The 14,278-nt window shown below is 43.0% G+C and overlaps 1 protein-coding gene across 1 annotated transcript in view; it reads left to right on the top strand.

The window, feature by feature from the left end:
* The first annotated feature begins 9,486 nt into the window (after positions 1-9,486).
* Dnhd1 (dynein heavy chain domain 1) overlaps positions 9,487-14,278 on the top strand; it is a 67,247-nt gene continuing 62,455 nt past the window's right edge. Inside the window, exons 1-3 of the mRNA XM_057777955.1 lie at positions 9,487-9,678; positions 9,829-10,666; positions 12,966-13,127. Coding sequence (XP_057633938.1) covers positions 9,615-9,678; positions 9,829-10,666; positions 12,966-13,127 — 1,064 coding nt within the window. The 5' untranslated portion in view covers positions 9,487-9,614. The remainder of the gene's footprint in view (positions 9,679-9,828; positions 10,667-12,965; positions 13,128-14,278) is intronic.

Raw genomic sequence — 14,278 nt, 5'->3', positions numbered from 1 at the left:
TGTTTTTGTTTTACTGGGGCTTACACTCAAGGGCTGTGCATGTCAGGTAGAAACTCTAACAGCTTAAACTATCCATTTCCTCTTCACTGCTTTCCTTAATCCCATCCCATCCCTTCAAGTATGGCAACAGGTGGCCAGCTTTCACGTTTCACAGAGGGATTAAAACGTAAATTCCCAGCCAAAATCAACCATTCACAAAGTAAATTTTCCCCCACCTAGAGGTCAGAAATATGCTTTTTATTTTTGAGATAGGATCTCAAAACTGACCTGGAAATCACAATAACTAAAGATGACCTTGAACTCCTGATCTTCCTGCCTTTACCTCCCTAGTGCTGGCCAGCCAAAAAAATTGAAATATTTAGTCAACTCTATGTTAAAATGCAGCTCTTTCTCCAGGCCTTATTATGCATGCCTATAAGCCCACTGCTTAACAGATTGAGAAATGAATTTGAAGGCAGTCTGCTGTGTATCAAGCCCCTATCAATAAAGTGCAGCTGAGACAGTAACTACAATGGGCTGCTTCTCAAAATCATGTCTGTTGAGTATATTGTATAAATTTATCTTATTTATTCATTTTATTGCAAACCTATGATGTATTATTTCCATCTACCAGGTAAAGAAGAACCCAGAATGTATGAGAGTTCTGTCTTATACACAGTTCTTTGAAAACAGATTCTAGTGTGTCACTGTGTTTTTTTGTTTGTTTGTTTGTTTTTCATTTTAGGTGATTTTGCCATGGGGTCCATTGGCCTTAAACTTGTAATCCTCCTGTCTCAGCCTCCCAGGTACTGGGATTACAGACATGGGCTACAACTGGTTGCTAGATAATTCTTTAGGAAGATAAAAATTGCTGATGAGGCACTTCCCTGTAGAATGACCTCATGTCTACCAGATAAAATTCACTCCTTGACAGTACAAATGTAAGTAAAGCAGCTTGTGAACATCTTAATTCCCAAAGACAGGAAGGTAGAAACCCACGGGAGAGCTCTCTCACATCAGCATTGTATGTATCCTTTCAGTAAACACGTCCTGTGAGTTGTCTTTGCATCCTTTGTTCCCGTATCACGTGGTTAGTGATTGCTAGGAAAAGACCAGGAAGCCACTCTCTTCAAACTACCTGAACTTTGGTTTTTTTGTTTTGTTTTGTTTTTTAAGATGGTCTCAGTATGCAGTCTCACACCTTGAGTTCAAATCCTTCTGGCCTCTACTTCCCAAGTGTTGGGATCACACGTGTTTTCCCCACACTCAACCTACAGAGCTCGTTCAGGATTATATTTGCATCTTCTGCCTTCAGTGCAGCGACAAATGTGCCTCCATCTGCTGTCGGTCCTTTTCTACCTTCAATCTCCAGTTTCTTCCCTTCAACACTTAGGAGAAAACCCACTCCTATGGTCCCACTTCTTATAGTTGGTCCTTTCAGGTCTTGTCATAAAGTGATGGCCATTGGTATAGTGAGAACAACAGGGCAGTACTGTTGGGCACGGTATACAAGAATAGTTTTGTTGTTGTTTTGGGGGGGATCTTGGCAGGGTTTCCTACATGCTAAGAAAGTGCTCTATCATTGACCTATGTCTCCAGCCCAAGAGTTCTTTGACATCGCCTGGCTACATCACACACGTTGGAGACAGAGGTCGTGGTCCTGTCGTGACTTTAGAGCTTCCCTGTGTGTTCCTTGGCCCAGTCTGCTGGCTTTAAGATTGTTCATCCACACAGCCCTCTTACTGCTTTACTATTCTCGCCAACTCTGTCTTCCGCTAAATAGCTCTTCCCTCAGGTAATGATTTAATGTTTACACAAACAGTCCATTCACTAGTTCTGTCTTAGCTCTTCATTTAGTTGTGTCTTAGATATTGCCATCATTCTAAACCATTCGATCTTGAGAATACTATTACTAAATCAAACAACGGAGCACTATTTCTTGAATTTTATTCACTGACCATATTCTTTCTGCTTGGTTTAGTAAGTCATTGCCCCTGTTGTCCTTTGATTTTACTGTAGCTTTCATGTTTTTTTTTCTCACTAGCGTTTGCTTTTAAATCTCTAGCCAGCTTAAACCCCAATGATTTTCTTGCTATAAGCTGAACTTTTTATTGCACTGCCTCCTCATGAAACATTTGTTTCTCCTTTTGAATAGCTAAATGCTGCTCAAGGAGATCACCACAGAACAGATTTATGCCACTTTGAATTCTTGGTTAAGTTCAAATGGAATCTCAGCCCTCACAATCTCATGATTGTGTGTGTGTGTGTGTGTGTGTGTGTGTGTGTGTGTGTGTGTGTGTGTGTTATAGTTGTTTGAGCAGGGTTTCATTCTTTAGCCCTGGCTGGCTTGGGACTTAAGAGATCCTCCTGCCTCTGTCTCTCAAGTGCTGGGATTAAAGGCACACACCACCCACACCACCACACTTAGTGATTTTCAGTTCTTTGCTGCTTCCCAAAGTAACTATTTTAGAGTCAGTATTTGTAACCCTCTTACCCTGTTTTCTTTTTCTAGGCCATATTATTTCTCCATGAGGAAAGCAAAGCTATCTATAGGTAATCTCTACTATCCGACTGCTGACTAGCCCATTTGCATCATTCCCTTCTAAGTAGGGAGAAGCCCCCTTATGTAATGCCAGTGACCATTCTTGGACTTTGAGTCTTAGTTATTTCCTTCTTGAATGCTTCCAACTTCCTCTTGCTTATTCTTGTCAGTTTCTAAATATGGTAAGGACTCCACTGTTTAAAAAAACCCTTATACCTACTTCCCATTGGGTTAACATCCTACTTTTACCACTTGACAGCTATATCAGACGCAGTTGTGTCCGCCTTGCAAATCATTCTCCACTCCCTTTCCTCAGGCTAGTGCATTGTGAGTTATGTAACCCTTACTCCATTGAAATAGTACTTACCAAGATCACTTGGGTGATAACCTTGTATCTCTAAATCCATTGGTTATTTCCTGGTCCCCTACTTATTTTATCTCTCAGTGGATTTGTTGTTATTTTATACTTTGTTTTTTGTTGATGTTCCATCAGTGCCTTAATTCCACTCTTATGTGTTCCTCCTACCTCTTTAACCATGGTGTCTTAACCTTCATAGTGTGCTCACCTTCTTCATAGTCTTCACTAGGTCACTTTTTCTCTCAAATTTTTCTCAATGGTTTCATTCCCCCACTTTGGGTTTTAGGTACTGATGAATCCCAGGTCTTCAAGCTACTTGGTATCTTCACTTATGTATTGCAAGAACAAGTCAAACCTAATTGTTTTCTTATAAACTTTCCTCTTATTCCTGGTATTCATCTAGTTGTAGAAGCTAGAAACCTAGCACATCCTTCTTTCTCATCTTCCACTCAGTTGCCAAATTTCACTTTATATTTCTAAATATTCCTGGATTCTGTTTCTCCCCATCTTCACTGTGATCTTCCAGTATTAGAGTTACAATGCTGCTTTTCCCTATGGCTACTTTTGCACCCCTTCAAACCTATCTACTCATCAACCAGGAAACAAACATGCTTAAAACCATTCTTATGATAGAAACTAGAACTTTTTCAGTGCTGGGGATCGAAACCAGGGCATTGTACATGCTATGCAAGTGCTCTATCCAAAACCTAGAGTTCTAGTCATGATTTACAGGGCCTTGTATAATCCCGTCCTACCTCTAACTTTATCTTAACTATAAAGTACTATCAACCCTATTTGTTGACTTGACTTGAGCCACACTTCACTTTTTCTGTACTCCAACCACACTGGCCTTCATTTCCATGGTCCTGTCATGTACTGTTCTAAGGGCCTTTGTACTTGTTGCTTCCAGGTTCATGATGCAGGAGAGAAGTCAATACTTTACCTACTAAACTTTCTAATCCAATTGCCATTTTCTTAAAGAAGTCTTCCCAGATTCAGCTCCCATAGTTCTTTGTGCATTGAGTGTGTGACACTTTTTAATAGTTTGTACCTCATGAAGACAGAGTCCATGTTTTTATAACTTACATTGTATCCTCATCAAAGTAACTAGTGCATAACTTTTAGCTTCCTTCATGTTCAAGCTATTATTAAGAGAAAACCAAGAGAAATTTTGTTTTATTGAATGATAGAGAATTGAATTTGCAATTGTAGTCTTTTGCCAATAATTTAGAGTTTGAAGTATTTCTGTTGTTAAGCTGTCACTATATTGCCTAGGCTGGTTTTGGACCCCAAAGGTGTAAACTCACTCAAGACAGAAAATTGACCACAGACCAAAGTAAAGATACCTCCATAGTCCAACTTGTTGAGTTAATGATTTATCGGGATTACTCTTCCCTGGAGTGTGCATAAGGGGTTACTTACAGGACCAGAAATGACTCCAGGACAGCATATTACCAGAAGCCCAGCCCAGCATGGCTGACAGCTCACAAAAGCTAGAACCTGGGGCATCCTGCATACTTGGCAGGCAGCTTGTTTGAGAGTGTCTCTCAGCAGTCCATGCTGTGTACGTAAGCTTGGAGAGGGAGGGGTCTAGTGCCTTTGGTCAGATTCAGGAACTTTTAAAGCTTTTGATTTGTTTACTTCCTGATTTGAAGGAGCTTCCCTGCAGGGTAGACTACTTCACCTCTTTCCTTTTTCTAAAGATACTTCCCTCCAAGATGTAGTATTTGGTCTGGGAAGAAATTACTACACAAGCCGGGTGATGGTGGCGCACGCCTTTAATCCCAGCACTCGGGAGGCAGAGGCAGGTGGATCTCTGTGAGTTCGAGACCAGCCTGGTCTACAGAGCTAGTTCCAGGACAGGCTCCAAAGGCACAGAGAAACCCTGTCTCGAAAAACCAAAAAAAAAAAGAAAAGAAAAGAAATTACTACACAACACCATGTTCGCTTCTGGAATGCTAGGAATGTTTTGCTTTTTGTTTAACCCAAAACTCAATGGACAGTATCTTCTAACATTGTACGATAATCATCACCTGAAAGTCATCTACAGCATTTTATTGGTTGAATTTGTAGGCCCTCTAGTCCCGTGTAAATATTTCTTAAACACTTGAATTCTTTTTATTAGCAGCTTAATTTAACTTTCATCAGTTCATGATACAGATGACCGAAGCTGCCTCTTAACAGCCTTTTGTTGTGAGTCCAGATTTGATTAGTTGGAATAGCTTTGATTAGCTCAGTTAATGATAGCAAAGAGTCAGGAACAGCAGCTTACCATGTTTTTATTTCTTTTAAATAAAAAACCTAATCCAAAGCCTGTGGTCTGAGACCTAGGCTGCTTCACAGTTTTCTGATGGGATATCACCTTCATTCTTGTGACCTAAGGTGAAGCTTTCATCACAGAACAGAATAGATCAGTTTGCTGGTGCAGGATATGCCTTCCTCCCTGGAAGTTGCAAGGAAGGCTTGAACTGTAATCTCTATTGCCAGTCATCTACCCAGCTAAAGATTTCTAAGGAGGGGGCTGGAGAGATGGCTCAGAGGTTAAGAGCATTGCCTGCTCTTCCAAAGGTCCTGAGTTCAATTCCCAACAATGACATGGTGGCTCACAACCATCTGTAATGGGGTCTGGTGCCCTCTTCTGGCCTTCGGGCATACACACAGACAGAATATTGTATACATAATAAATATTTTTTTAAAAGATTTCTAAGGAAAGGGACTTGACTTTAGAATGACATACCAGTTCATTTTCCCGATCAGCCATCTGTAATACATCCTCTTTGGCTTTGGCTTCTGTGTCATCAGGCTCAGCATCACAACTGGGACTTTGTCTGAACAGGTCTCACATGGCCTTTTTAGACTCATCTTTAAGTCTCTTTCTTTGGTTATGTTTTTGGTGTTTTGTCTTTTGCTTGCCATAGAAAGGACATGTTGTTTGTGGTTCTTGGATACATTTTCTGATTATGAACTCTGTCTTTGCGTTTTTGGTTAGTCTTCACACTCACTACTATGTGTTTACATATGGCTCTGATGTTAAGTTAGCTGATGATTAAAACAGTGAGAGGGGGGCAGTAGTTCTCTTGGAACTTAATGTGTAAAGGTTAGTATAGGAAAAATAAGCACAACCATGGTAAGTTTTGTATGGAAGAGTGTATATTGTCATGAAAAATAACCCTAGTACAAATTTACCTGTTTGTGGGACCAAGGTTTTGAAGAAATGGTTGGGTTTTTTTTTTTTTGCATTTTTATTTTTAAGAGAGGGAGAGAGTATGTGTATATAAGCACAGATATATATGGGTGTCCCTGGAAGCCAGTTTCCTGGAACTAGAAGTTACAGGCAGTGGTAAGCTGCCCGATATGGGTGTTGGGAATCTAACTCGGGTCCTCTGAAAGAGTAGCAAATGCTCTTTACCACTGAGCCCTCTCTCCAGCCTCCTGAAGAAATGATTTAAAATTTTAAATTACATTTATACTTATTTTGTGTGAATGTCAAATGCTCTTTACCACTGAGCCCTCTCTCCAGCCTCCTGAAGAAATGATTTAAAATTTTAAATTACATTTATACTTATTTTGTGTGAATGTGTATGTGTGGACATATGTGCCATACTGTGCATGCAGAGGTCAAAATTCATCTCAAGGTGCATCATTAACCTCTGCCCAAGCTTGCTTCATGTTGGACTGCCATTACAGATTTTGAACTTATAATGTCCATACATGAACCAAATTCCATCTTTCCATCCCTCCCTCCCCTCTTTCTTACACACACCCACACACCCCTCTGGAGAACCCTCTTTTTTTTTTTTTTTTTTAACAGGAGGTGAGTTCAGGGTCTGGCCGGTCTATAGAGTAAGTTCCAGGATAACCAGGACTGTTATAAAACAAACAAACAAACAAACAAACAAACAAACCCTGTATATGTGTGGGGGGGAGCCAGGTGATAAAGTTATTATTTGAGTATAAAACAATAAAATGGTGATGAGTGTGAATAAGAGGTTTGAAATACTCTTATGCAGAAAAGGGAATTAACTGATAATACATAGTTAGACTTCAAGGCAATATTGAGGACTCAGCAGTGTTGTTTGTTTTTTACTCTTTGTTCTTTGGGGGCCCACCACCCAGCTCCCAAATAAACACATGGAGACTTATTCTTTCTTATGATTGCCTAGCCTTAGCTTGGCTTATTTCCAGCCTGCTTTTCTTAAATTACCCCATTTATCTTTTGCCTCTGGGCCTTTACCTTTTTCTATTGCTGTATATCTTTTCTTTCCTTCTTTTCCATGTCTGGCTGTGTGGGTGGCTGGCCCCTGGCATCCTACTCTCCTCCTCCTCTCGATCCTCCCTCTTTTTCTCTTTCTACTTTTCTCTGCCTGGCAGCCCTGCCTATCCCTCTCCTGCCTGGCTATTGGCTGCTCAGCTCTTTATTAGGTCAACCAGGTATTTTAGGCAGGCACAGTAGCACAATTTCACAGAGTTAAACAAATGCAACACAAAAGACGTCAACACATCTTTGCATCATTAAAGAAATATTTCACAGCATAAGCAAATGTAAGATCTTTAATTAAATACACAACATACCAGGAATTACTGAACAAAATTCCCATTCATTTTTGCCTGTCTGGAAAACTTACCTTAAGGCCTAAACTTCCTGACCTTCATCAACTTGAAGAGTTGGTTGTTTATGCCTGTAGTAGTTTTTTTTTTTGTTTTTTTGTTTTTTGTTTTTTTTTTTTAATTCTTTGTTCTTTTGGGGCCTGGTACCCAGTTCTCAAATAAAATACACAGAGACTTATTCTTACTTAGAAATGCCCAGTCTTGCTTGGCTTGTTTCTACCCAGCTTTCCTTAATTTAAATTAGCCCATCAACCTTTTGCCTCTAGCTTTTACCTGTCTCTATTCTTTGTTTCCTTCTTATTCTGTGGCTGACTGTGTTGCTGGGTGACATCTACTCATGGTACCTAGCACTAAGGACTGGGGATAAGCTAAGGGGCAATAAGAACAGTTAGAATCTTTGCAACTATGAAGTTTATATTTTTAGTCAGGATAAACAGGTAAGTTAATGAGTAGATGAGATAGCAATCAACATGGAGAAAAATAATTCGGGGTAAAGAGGAAGGTATGTGGGAGAGTGTTGATTTCTATTGGGAAGTTAAAGAATTCATTGTAAGCCTATTTGATCAGAGACTTGCAATGAAGTCTTGAGAACATGTGGGCAAAGTATTCACTCTTATATACTTACACTGATGAGATGAGCCAACAAGGTCACCCAATCTTTTCCAAACATCCAGACATATGAACCTGTTGGGGGCATTCTTATTCAAACCACCACAGCCACTGAAAACAAAGGTAAGATGTGGAAGCTTTGCTTTTACCCGGGTTTGGGTAAATGAGCAAATGACGAACACATGCAGCTGCCAGGTCATGCCCTTAATAAAAAGAGGCGTCCTTTTCATCATAGTTGGAGTGGACCTTGGCAGATGCAGAGGTGAACGCTCTTGGACCCTGAAGACTGTTACCATAGCCTTTGGGAAGAGAGAATGCTCCAGTCATAGCCCTAAGAATACTTGTGCTTGAATATAATGTGAGAAGTTGGATGTGGCACATAAGCATATCCTTTCACTTAGGAGGCTGAAGCAGAGCAATCATGAGTTCAAGGCCAGCTTCCCTTTCAAGACTCTGGAGATCAAACACAGGGCTTTGACCGCGTAGGGCAAGTGCTCGACCACTGAGCTACACCTCCCGCCCATGGATATCTGATAAGTATCTCAGACTTCAAGCTTGAAATATCCAAAATCACCACCAGCCCCCAAGCCTACTCTTTTTTACCATCTTCTTCATCACAGTTCTGGCATACCAAATTTCCACTGATTGGGGCAAAATCTTAGAGTCATACATACCTCCCCATCACAGAGAGACAGGATAGGGCTTCTGTTTTTGTTTTGTTTTGTTTTGTTTTTTTAAATTAAACCAGTCATAGATTCTCAGCCCCAACTAGATGTGTGGCTTTTGAGAGGGATAAAGGGTTTTTGTCTTCCGCATGCTTCTTTACGGAAGGTGAGGTGCACAAACAGATAGGCTGACCAGGGAGAGGAGGGGAAAATCAGTGAACAGATAAGCGGGTATATGTATTACACTTGCTCCACACAGCCTAGATGCTGTTAGTTCCCCCAAATCAATCCTGTCATTCCTTCTTTCTCCCAGATTCTCTTTTGGTCAGGTTACACGCGACCTGTAGGTGTGGCCGGGGCTCGGGGCCCGCCCCCAAGCCCCGCCCACATTGCATGCTGACCCCTCCTGGCTCCGGGCTAAGGCTTGGGCCTCCAGGATTCTGTAACGGTTCTAACTGCTGGGAGTCGGTGGTCCTCAGCTCGGGATCTGCATCTGCTGCCCTGATTGCTCAGATCTCCCTGCTCCTCGGGAGGCTCCTCCCACGGGCAAGCCCGGGGCCGCTTCCTTCTGCCCCTTCCTTCCTGTAGGTGTCCTCACCTGCCACCCCACTGAGCAGCTGACTTTCCCCTCAGGATCTTCTTGGTTTGTGGCGAAGACTTCAGGTGATTTGAGTTTTGCCACCTCTGAGTGACGACCCCTTTGTGTCTCCTTTTCAAGGCAATTACCAGCCTCCACTCTGAAGGTTCCCTGCTGTGAATGCAGTTTTCCAAAGATTTTGCTAGCGTGTGTCTGTCTCCGTGTTAAGTGGTTGGAACTGAGCCTAAGTTCGTTCTCTACAGCGAGAGCTCCGCAATGAAACCTCATCCTCAGGCCTCTCCCCGTTCCCTTCCAATGCCTTCTGCATCCCGGACACCAGGTGAGACAGGACAATTCCGAAAATGGTGGGAGGCGCTTCTCCTGGGTCCTCCTGGGACCTTCTGCTGGTCTTCCTGTGCCCTGCAGCTCTATCCATCTTGCTGTCCTAGCCCAGAGCCTGAACCTACCCCTCCCCACCCTGCCCCAACAGGGCTGGATCACACAGGTGAGACCCAGCAGCCAAAAGCCTGGAACTGGCATTTAGACCCTCAGCTGTGGGCAAGATCAGTTCGGCAACAGTTGAATACCTGCCTCCGCTTTATTCTGGAAGAGAGGAGAGTACCTTCGTCTCCCAATAAGCCCTCAGTTGAAGTCCTTGAATCTAGGCTGACTGAATGTAGCTGCAGCATTCAAGGACATTCCTGGGACTGTTGGAAGAAACAGAAGCTCCTTAAGGAAGTGGTTGAATCAGAGCAACGGACATCGCTGGAGCTGCTGCTGTCCGAGCTGCGGTCCCTGCTGTCAGCTGTGCTGCAGGATTGCAGCTGTGAAGCCTGGCGTTATCTGCATGCAGTACTGGGCCTGTTGCCTCCATATCGTGAGATGCTAACTGGTCAGCTCGAGTTGCTGCCTTTACTGGAGCAACTGTATTGCTGGGCACCCAAGGTCCAATCCCAACTCCACCTGGATCTGCTAGATGCCATAGATAAGGCCTTTCCCCCAGATACCTCTTTATTACACAGTTCTTCCCATGTTGACTGCCGTCCCTGGATGAAGAGGTCTTATCGAGGGCCTCCATGCCCAGCATGCCCTTTTGTGAAGGCCCGGTGGGGCAAACAACAAAAGCAGGAACTAGCCACGTGGCTGCGACCATTGACACTGCCTGAGCTACAGCACAGCCTGGGCATTGTTGGTGTTGAGGTGGCCCTAGAAGAGACCCAGTGGCTGAATAGCCTTAGTCTCCTGCCCTTGGCACTGGCGACAGACATTCCTGTACAGTATGGAAGCAGCGATGCTCACCTCGCAGAAGGGGAGCCTGCTGAGAGAAAGTGAGTGGCCTGGTCCAGGGCTTTGAGTAGAGGAGAAAAAAATACATTAGTTTTAGGTGCCTGCGAGAACACTGGCTTTTTGAGTCCCCTCCTTATGGCTCTTCAGGATTAGCCCAACTCTAAACTACTCTGGACAAGGCTGTACCTTTCTTTCTCCCCTTTCACTTGCAAAACAAAGTCAATGTCTCTCAATGCTAATCCTTGGGAAATGCTGAAATCAAAGGTCAGCGGTTAGGAAGCCAAAGCTTAACCTTGCAGTTTCCAGTCAGAAGCTTCCTTGGGGGTTCATTTTCTCTGTCATTTATAATCACTGAACCACACTTTGGGGCTTATCTTGTGTGGTCCTGGGTGCTTGGTATGGATAGGGTTCTTGGTTACTCCTAGGGAGTGCTTGTCTGCCTGGTCTTCTCCCACAGGTCTCTATGAAGTATTTCAGGTCTAAGACAGAATGCTGCCTCTGAGTCATCTCTTTGACTTTAGTCCAGCAACTTCTCACTAGCTCTGGTCTGATTTTCTTGATATTTTGTAACTTGTCTATGATACAGTCTAGGGGGAAAAAGCTAGTTTTGCCTTTAATCAAGCATGACTTCCTCAGATTTTGCTTTTAAATTTATGACTGGATCAATTTATGACTCTTGTAGCCGGGCGGTGGTGGTGCACGCCTTTAATCCCAGCACTCGGGAGGCAGAGGCAAGCGGATCTCTGTGAGTTCGAGACCAGCCTGGTCTACAAGAGCTAGTTCCAGGACAGGAACCAAAACCACAGAGAAACCCTGTCTCGAAAAACCAAAAAAAAAACCAAAAAAAAAAATTTATGACTCTTCATGAAGTCTCTGATTCCTAATGGTAGACAAGAGGGGCAGGTTCCTGGAGCTGTGAAGGAAGGTGGCAAATGCCAGCAATTTCTGTCTTCAGTCATCCCGACAGAGCTTTGCTTTTTCAGAGAGGCCCCAAGACTAACTTTTCTCTCTTGCGAGACCTTAACAGAAATGGTCATGGGCTGATATATTAAGAAGGAATCAACTTCTCATATCTCTCTGAACCTGGCAGTCAATCTCTGAGGTCTACCTAATGTTCTACAGAGCTGTCTTCCAAGGCCCCGATTCATTTAATTACTATTAGATACTTGGATGTATCTAGATGTTGGGAATGGAAGAAATGAATCAGACAGACTCAGTTCTTTCCTTTGGAGCCTTGCAGTTTGGTAAGAGAGACGTTAGGGCATGTAAGATATGATGGATCTCTTGTTAATGCAGAAGGATGCTCACAGCCTTTAAGACACAATAGCTGAGAAATAGGTGCTCCATCAGTATTTGTAAACTAATGGGATCAACAAGCTATGGTAAGAAGAGGATATGTAATACAGCAGAGTAAGGGATCTAGCAAACACACGGGAAAGTGACCTTGCAGAAAATAAAGGGCACACTGTCCTTCAGACTGGGGAGACAGTATGAGAGAAGGCAAAGGAAACCAAGGGAGAAGCTCAGATTATGCAGGCAAAGAAGAATGTGATGAGACTGAAGCTAGGCAGGGTTGAGCATCCAACCAGTTAGATGGAGGGGCTGGGCACAGTAGCTGTTTGTCTATGACATCAAAACGAATGAGCCTTGAATTCAGACTGGACACTAGGGATCTGTTCAGGAGCCAGTACTTCTGATTTTGTGATTATGTAACCTCACTACTAAGGAAATACTGTTTTTATTTTTTATTTTTGTCATGCTAGGACTTAGGATCAACCTGGGTCTTCGTGCATGCCAGGCAACTGCTGTACCACTGAGCCAAAGGTTTAGTCGTGTTCGTACCTTTTAATTGAGATAGTGGTTTTCTAAGTTGCCTCTGTTGGTCTTGAACTCACTGTAGCCAGGCAAGTCTTGAACTTGATATCTTCTTTTGATCGCAGATATAGTAGTTAAGATGATTTGGTCCACTATCAAAGCCTATTGCTGATAAGTAGGACAGAGGGCTTATAGGGGAATGAGCTAGAAAAATAATGTCTTCCTAGTACTGTATACAATGTTACATAACACTACTGCAGTAATCACAGCCAGTCTAGTCGGATCATTTATCAGGAAAAGTTTTTCATGCTGGCTATAGTTGTCTACAGTTGGCAAATGTGTGGTGGGCTGACTGCATTTGCCCGGTATGTGTGTAGATTAGACAGGCTCTGACTGTATGTACCACCTGTGTCCCCTGGGGCACTTGATCTAATTCCTGCTTTCCGTGGTCAGTGATGGCAAAGCCCCCCTCTAGGCACTGACCTTTTTGTTCTGCTTTTCTCCCTGATTTATTTTGTCACTCAGGTCTCAGCGTGCCTCTGAATCTCCTGAGGAGAAGGCCTTCAAGAAGAAAAGTTCTAAGACTTCCTTACTGAAAAGTAAAGTGAAATCCCTTCTGAAGACAGACTGGTACCAGAGGAAGATCCACTTCCTCTATCTCAATGTGGCTCCTGACCGGCACTTTAAGTAAGAGCCGCCCCCCACTCCTTTCTTTCTCCAGCTCACCCACTCTCCAGCCTCACAGTTCCCAGCCACCGCCTCTGCCCTCTCCAGCTCCTCTTTACCCCACTTCACTTTCACCGTCTGAACTGTGCCTTTCTTTCTTTCTTTCTTTCTTTCTTTCTTTCTTTCTTTCTTTCTTTCTTTCTTTCTTTCTTTCTTTCTTTTTTTTGAAACAAGGAAAGCATGTATTTATAGCCTCGGGAGCACACTTAATGCTGACCTTATCTAACTACAGTGCAAGAATCACATGTCGAGATCTCAATGTTAGAGAAACATTGGTTTTCCAAAATTGGTTTGTGTTTAGACTGAACTAAAATCTTCTTTTACTTCTTGGCCTCTTTTGTAACCAGCGAGACTAACAAACAAGTAAATAAGGTGAGACCCTCCCAATTCCATACCAGCTGCATTCATTCACTTTCTCCTTTTCGACCCACTTTTTTCTTCTGGTTTTTTTTTTTTTTTGGTTTTTCGAGACAGGGTTTCTCTGTGGTTTTGGAGCCTGTCCTGGAACTAGCTCTTGTAGACCAGGCTGGTCTCGAACTCACAGAGATCCTCCTGCCTCTGCCTCCCGAGTGCTGGGATTAAAGGCGTGCGCCACCACCGCCCGGCTTTTCTTCTGTTCTTAAATGGAACTCAGGAACTCACAAATGCTAGGTGAGTGCTCTACCACTGAGCTGCACCCCCGCCCTAAGTTCCTCTTTCCATCCTTCCCTCACTCACACCCTTTACAGGCTCCGATAGCCACTATTAACACACCCCATCCCCACCATACACACACTTCAGCATCGTCAAAATGGCAATGTATCTTAAAATATGAAGAAGTATCACAATGGCAGGATTATTCATCTTAGCTTCTCACAGAAGAATACTGAAGCTTACACAGATGATGTCCTGAATTTCATGAGATGTTCTGTATCTGAAGATAAGGACTTGGAACAGGCCAACAGGCTAGATGCCTTTTTCTTTCTCACCATCTATCTCTGGCTTAAATTTCTTAGTATTTGTTCAGTCATTCTCGTTTGAATACTGTTCTGCTGTCTTCCCACCTTTCCTACTTTTTTCTACCTCCCTCCCTTCCTATCTCCTTTTTCTCTCCCCATCCTTCTTGGGTCTCC

Source organism: Chionomys nivalis, chromosome 8, assembly GCF_950005125.1.
Source record: "Chionomys nivalis chromosome 8, mChiNiv1.1, whole genome shotgun sequence".
Classification (NCBI taxonomy): Eukaryota; Metazoa; Chordata; class Mammalia; order Rodentia; family Cricetidae; genus Chionomys; species Chionomys nivalis.
The sequence above is the reverse complement of the archived record's forward strand: the minus strand, read 5'-3'. Positions and strand labels throughout refer to the sequence as shown.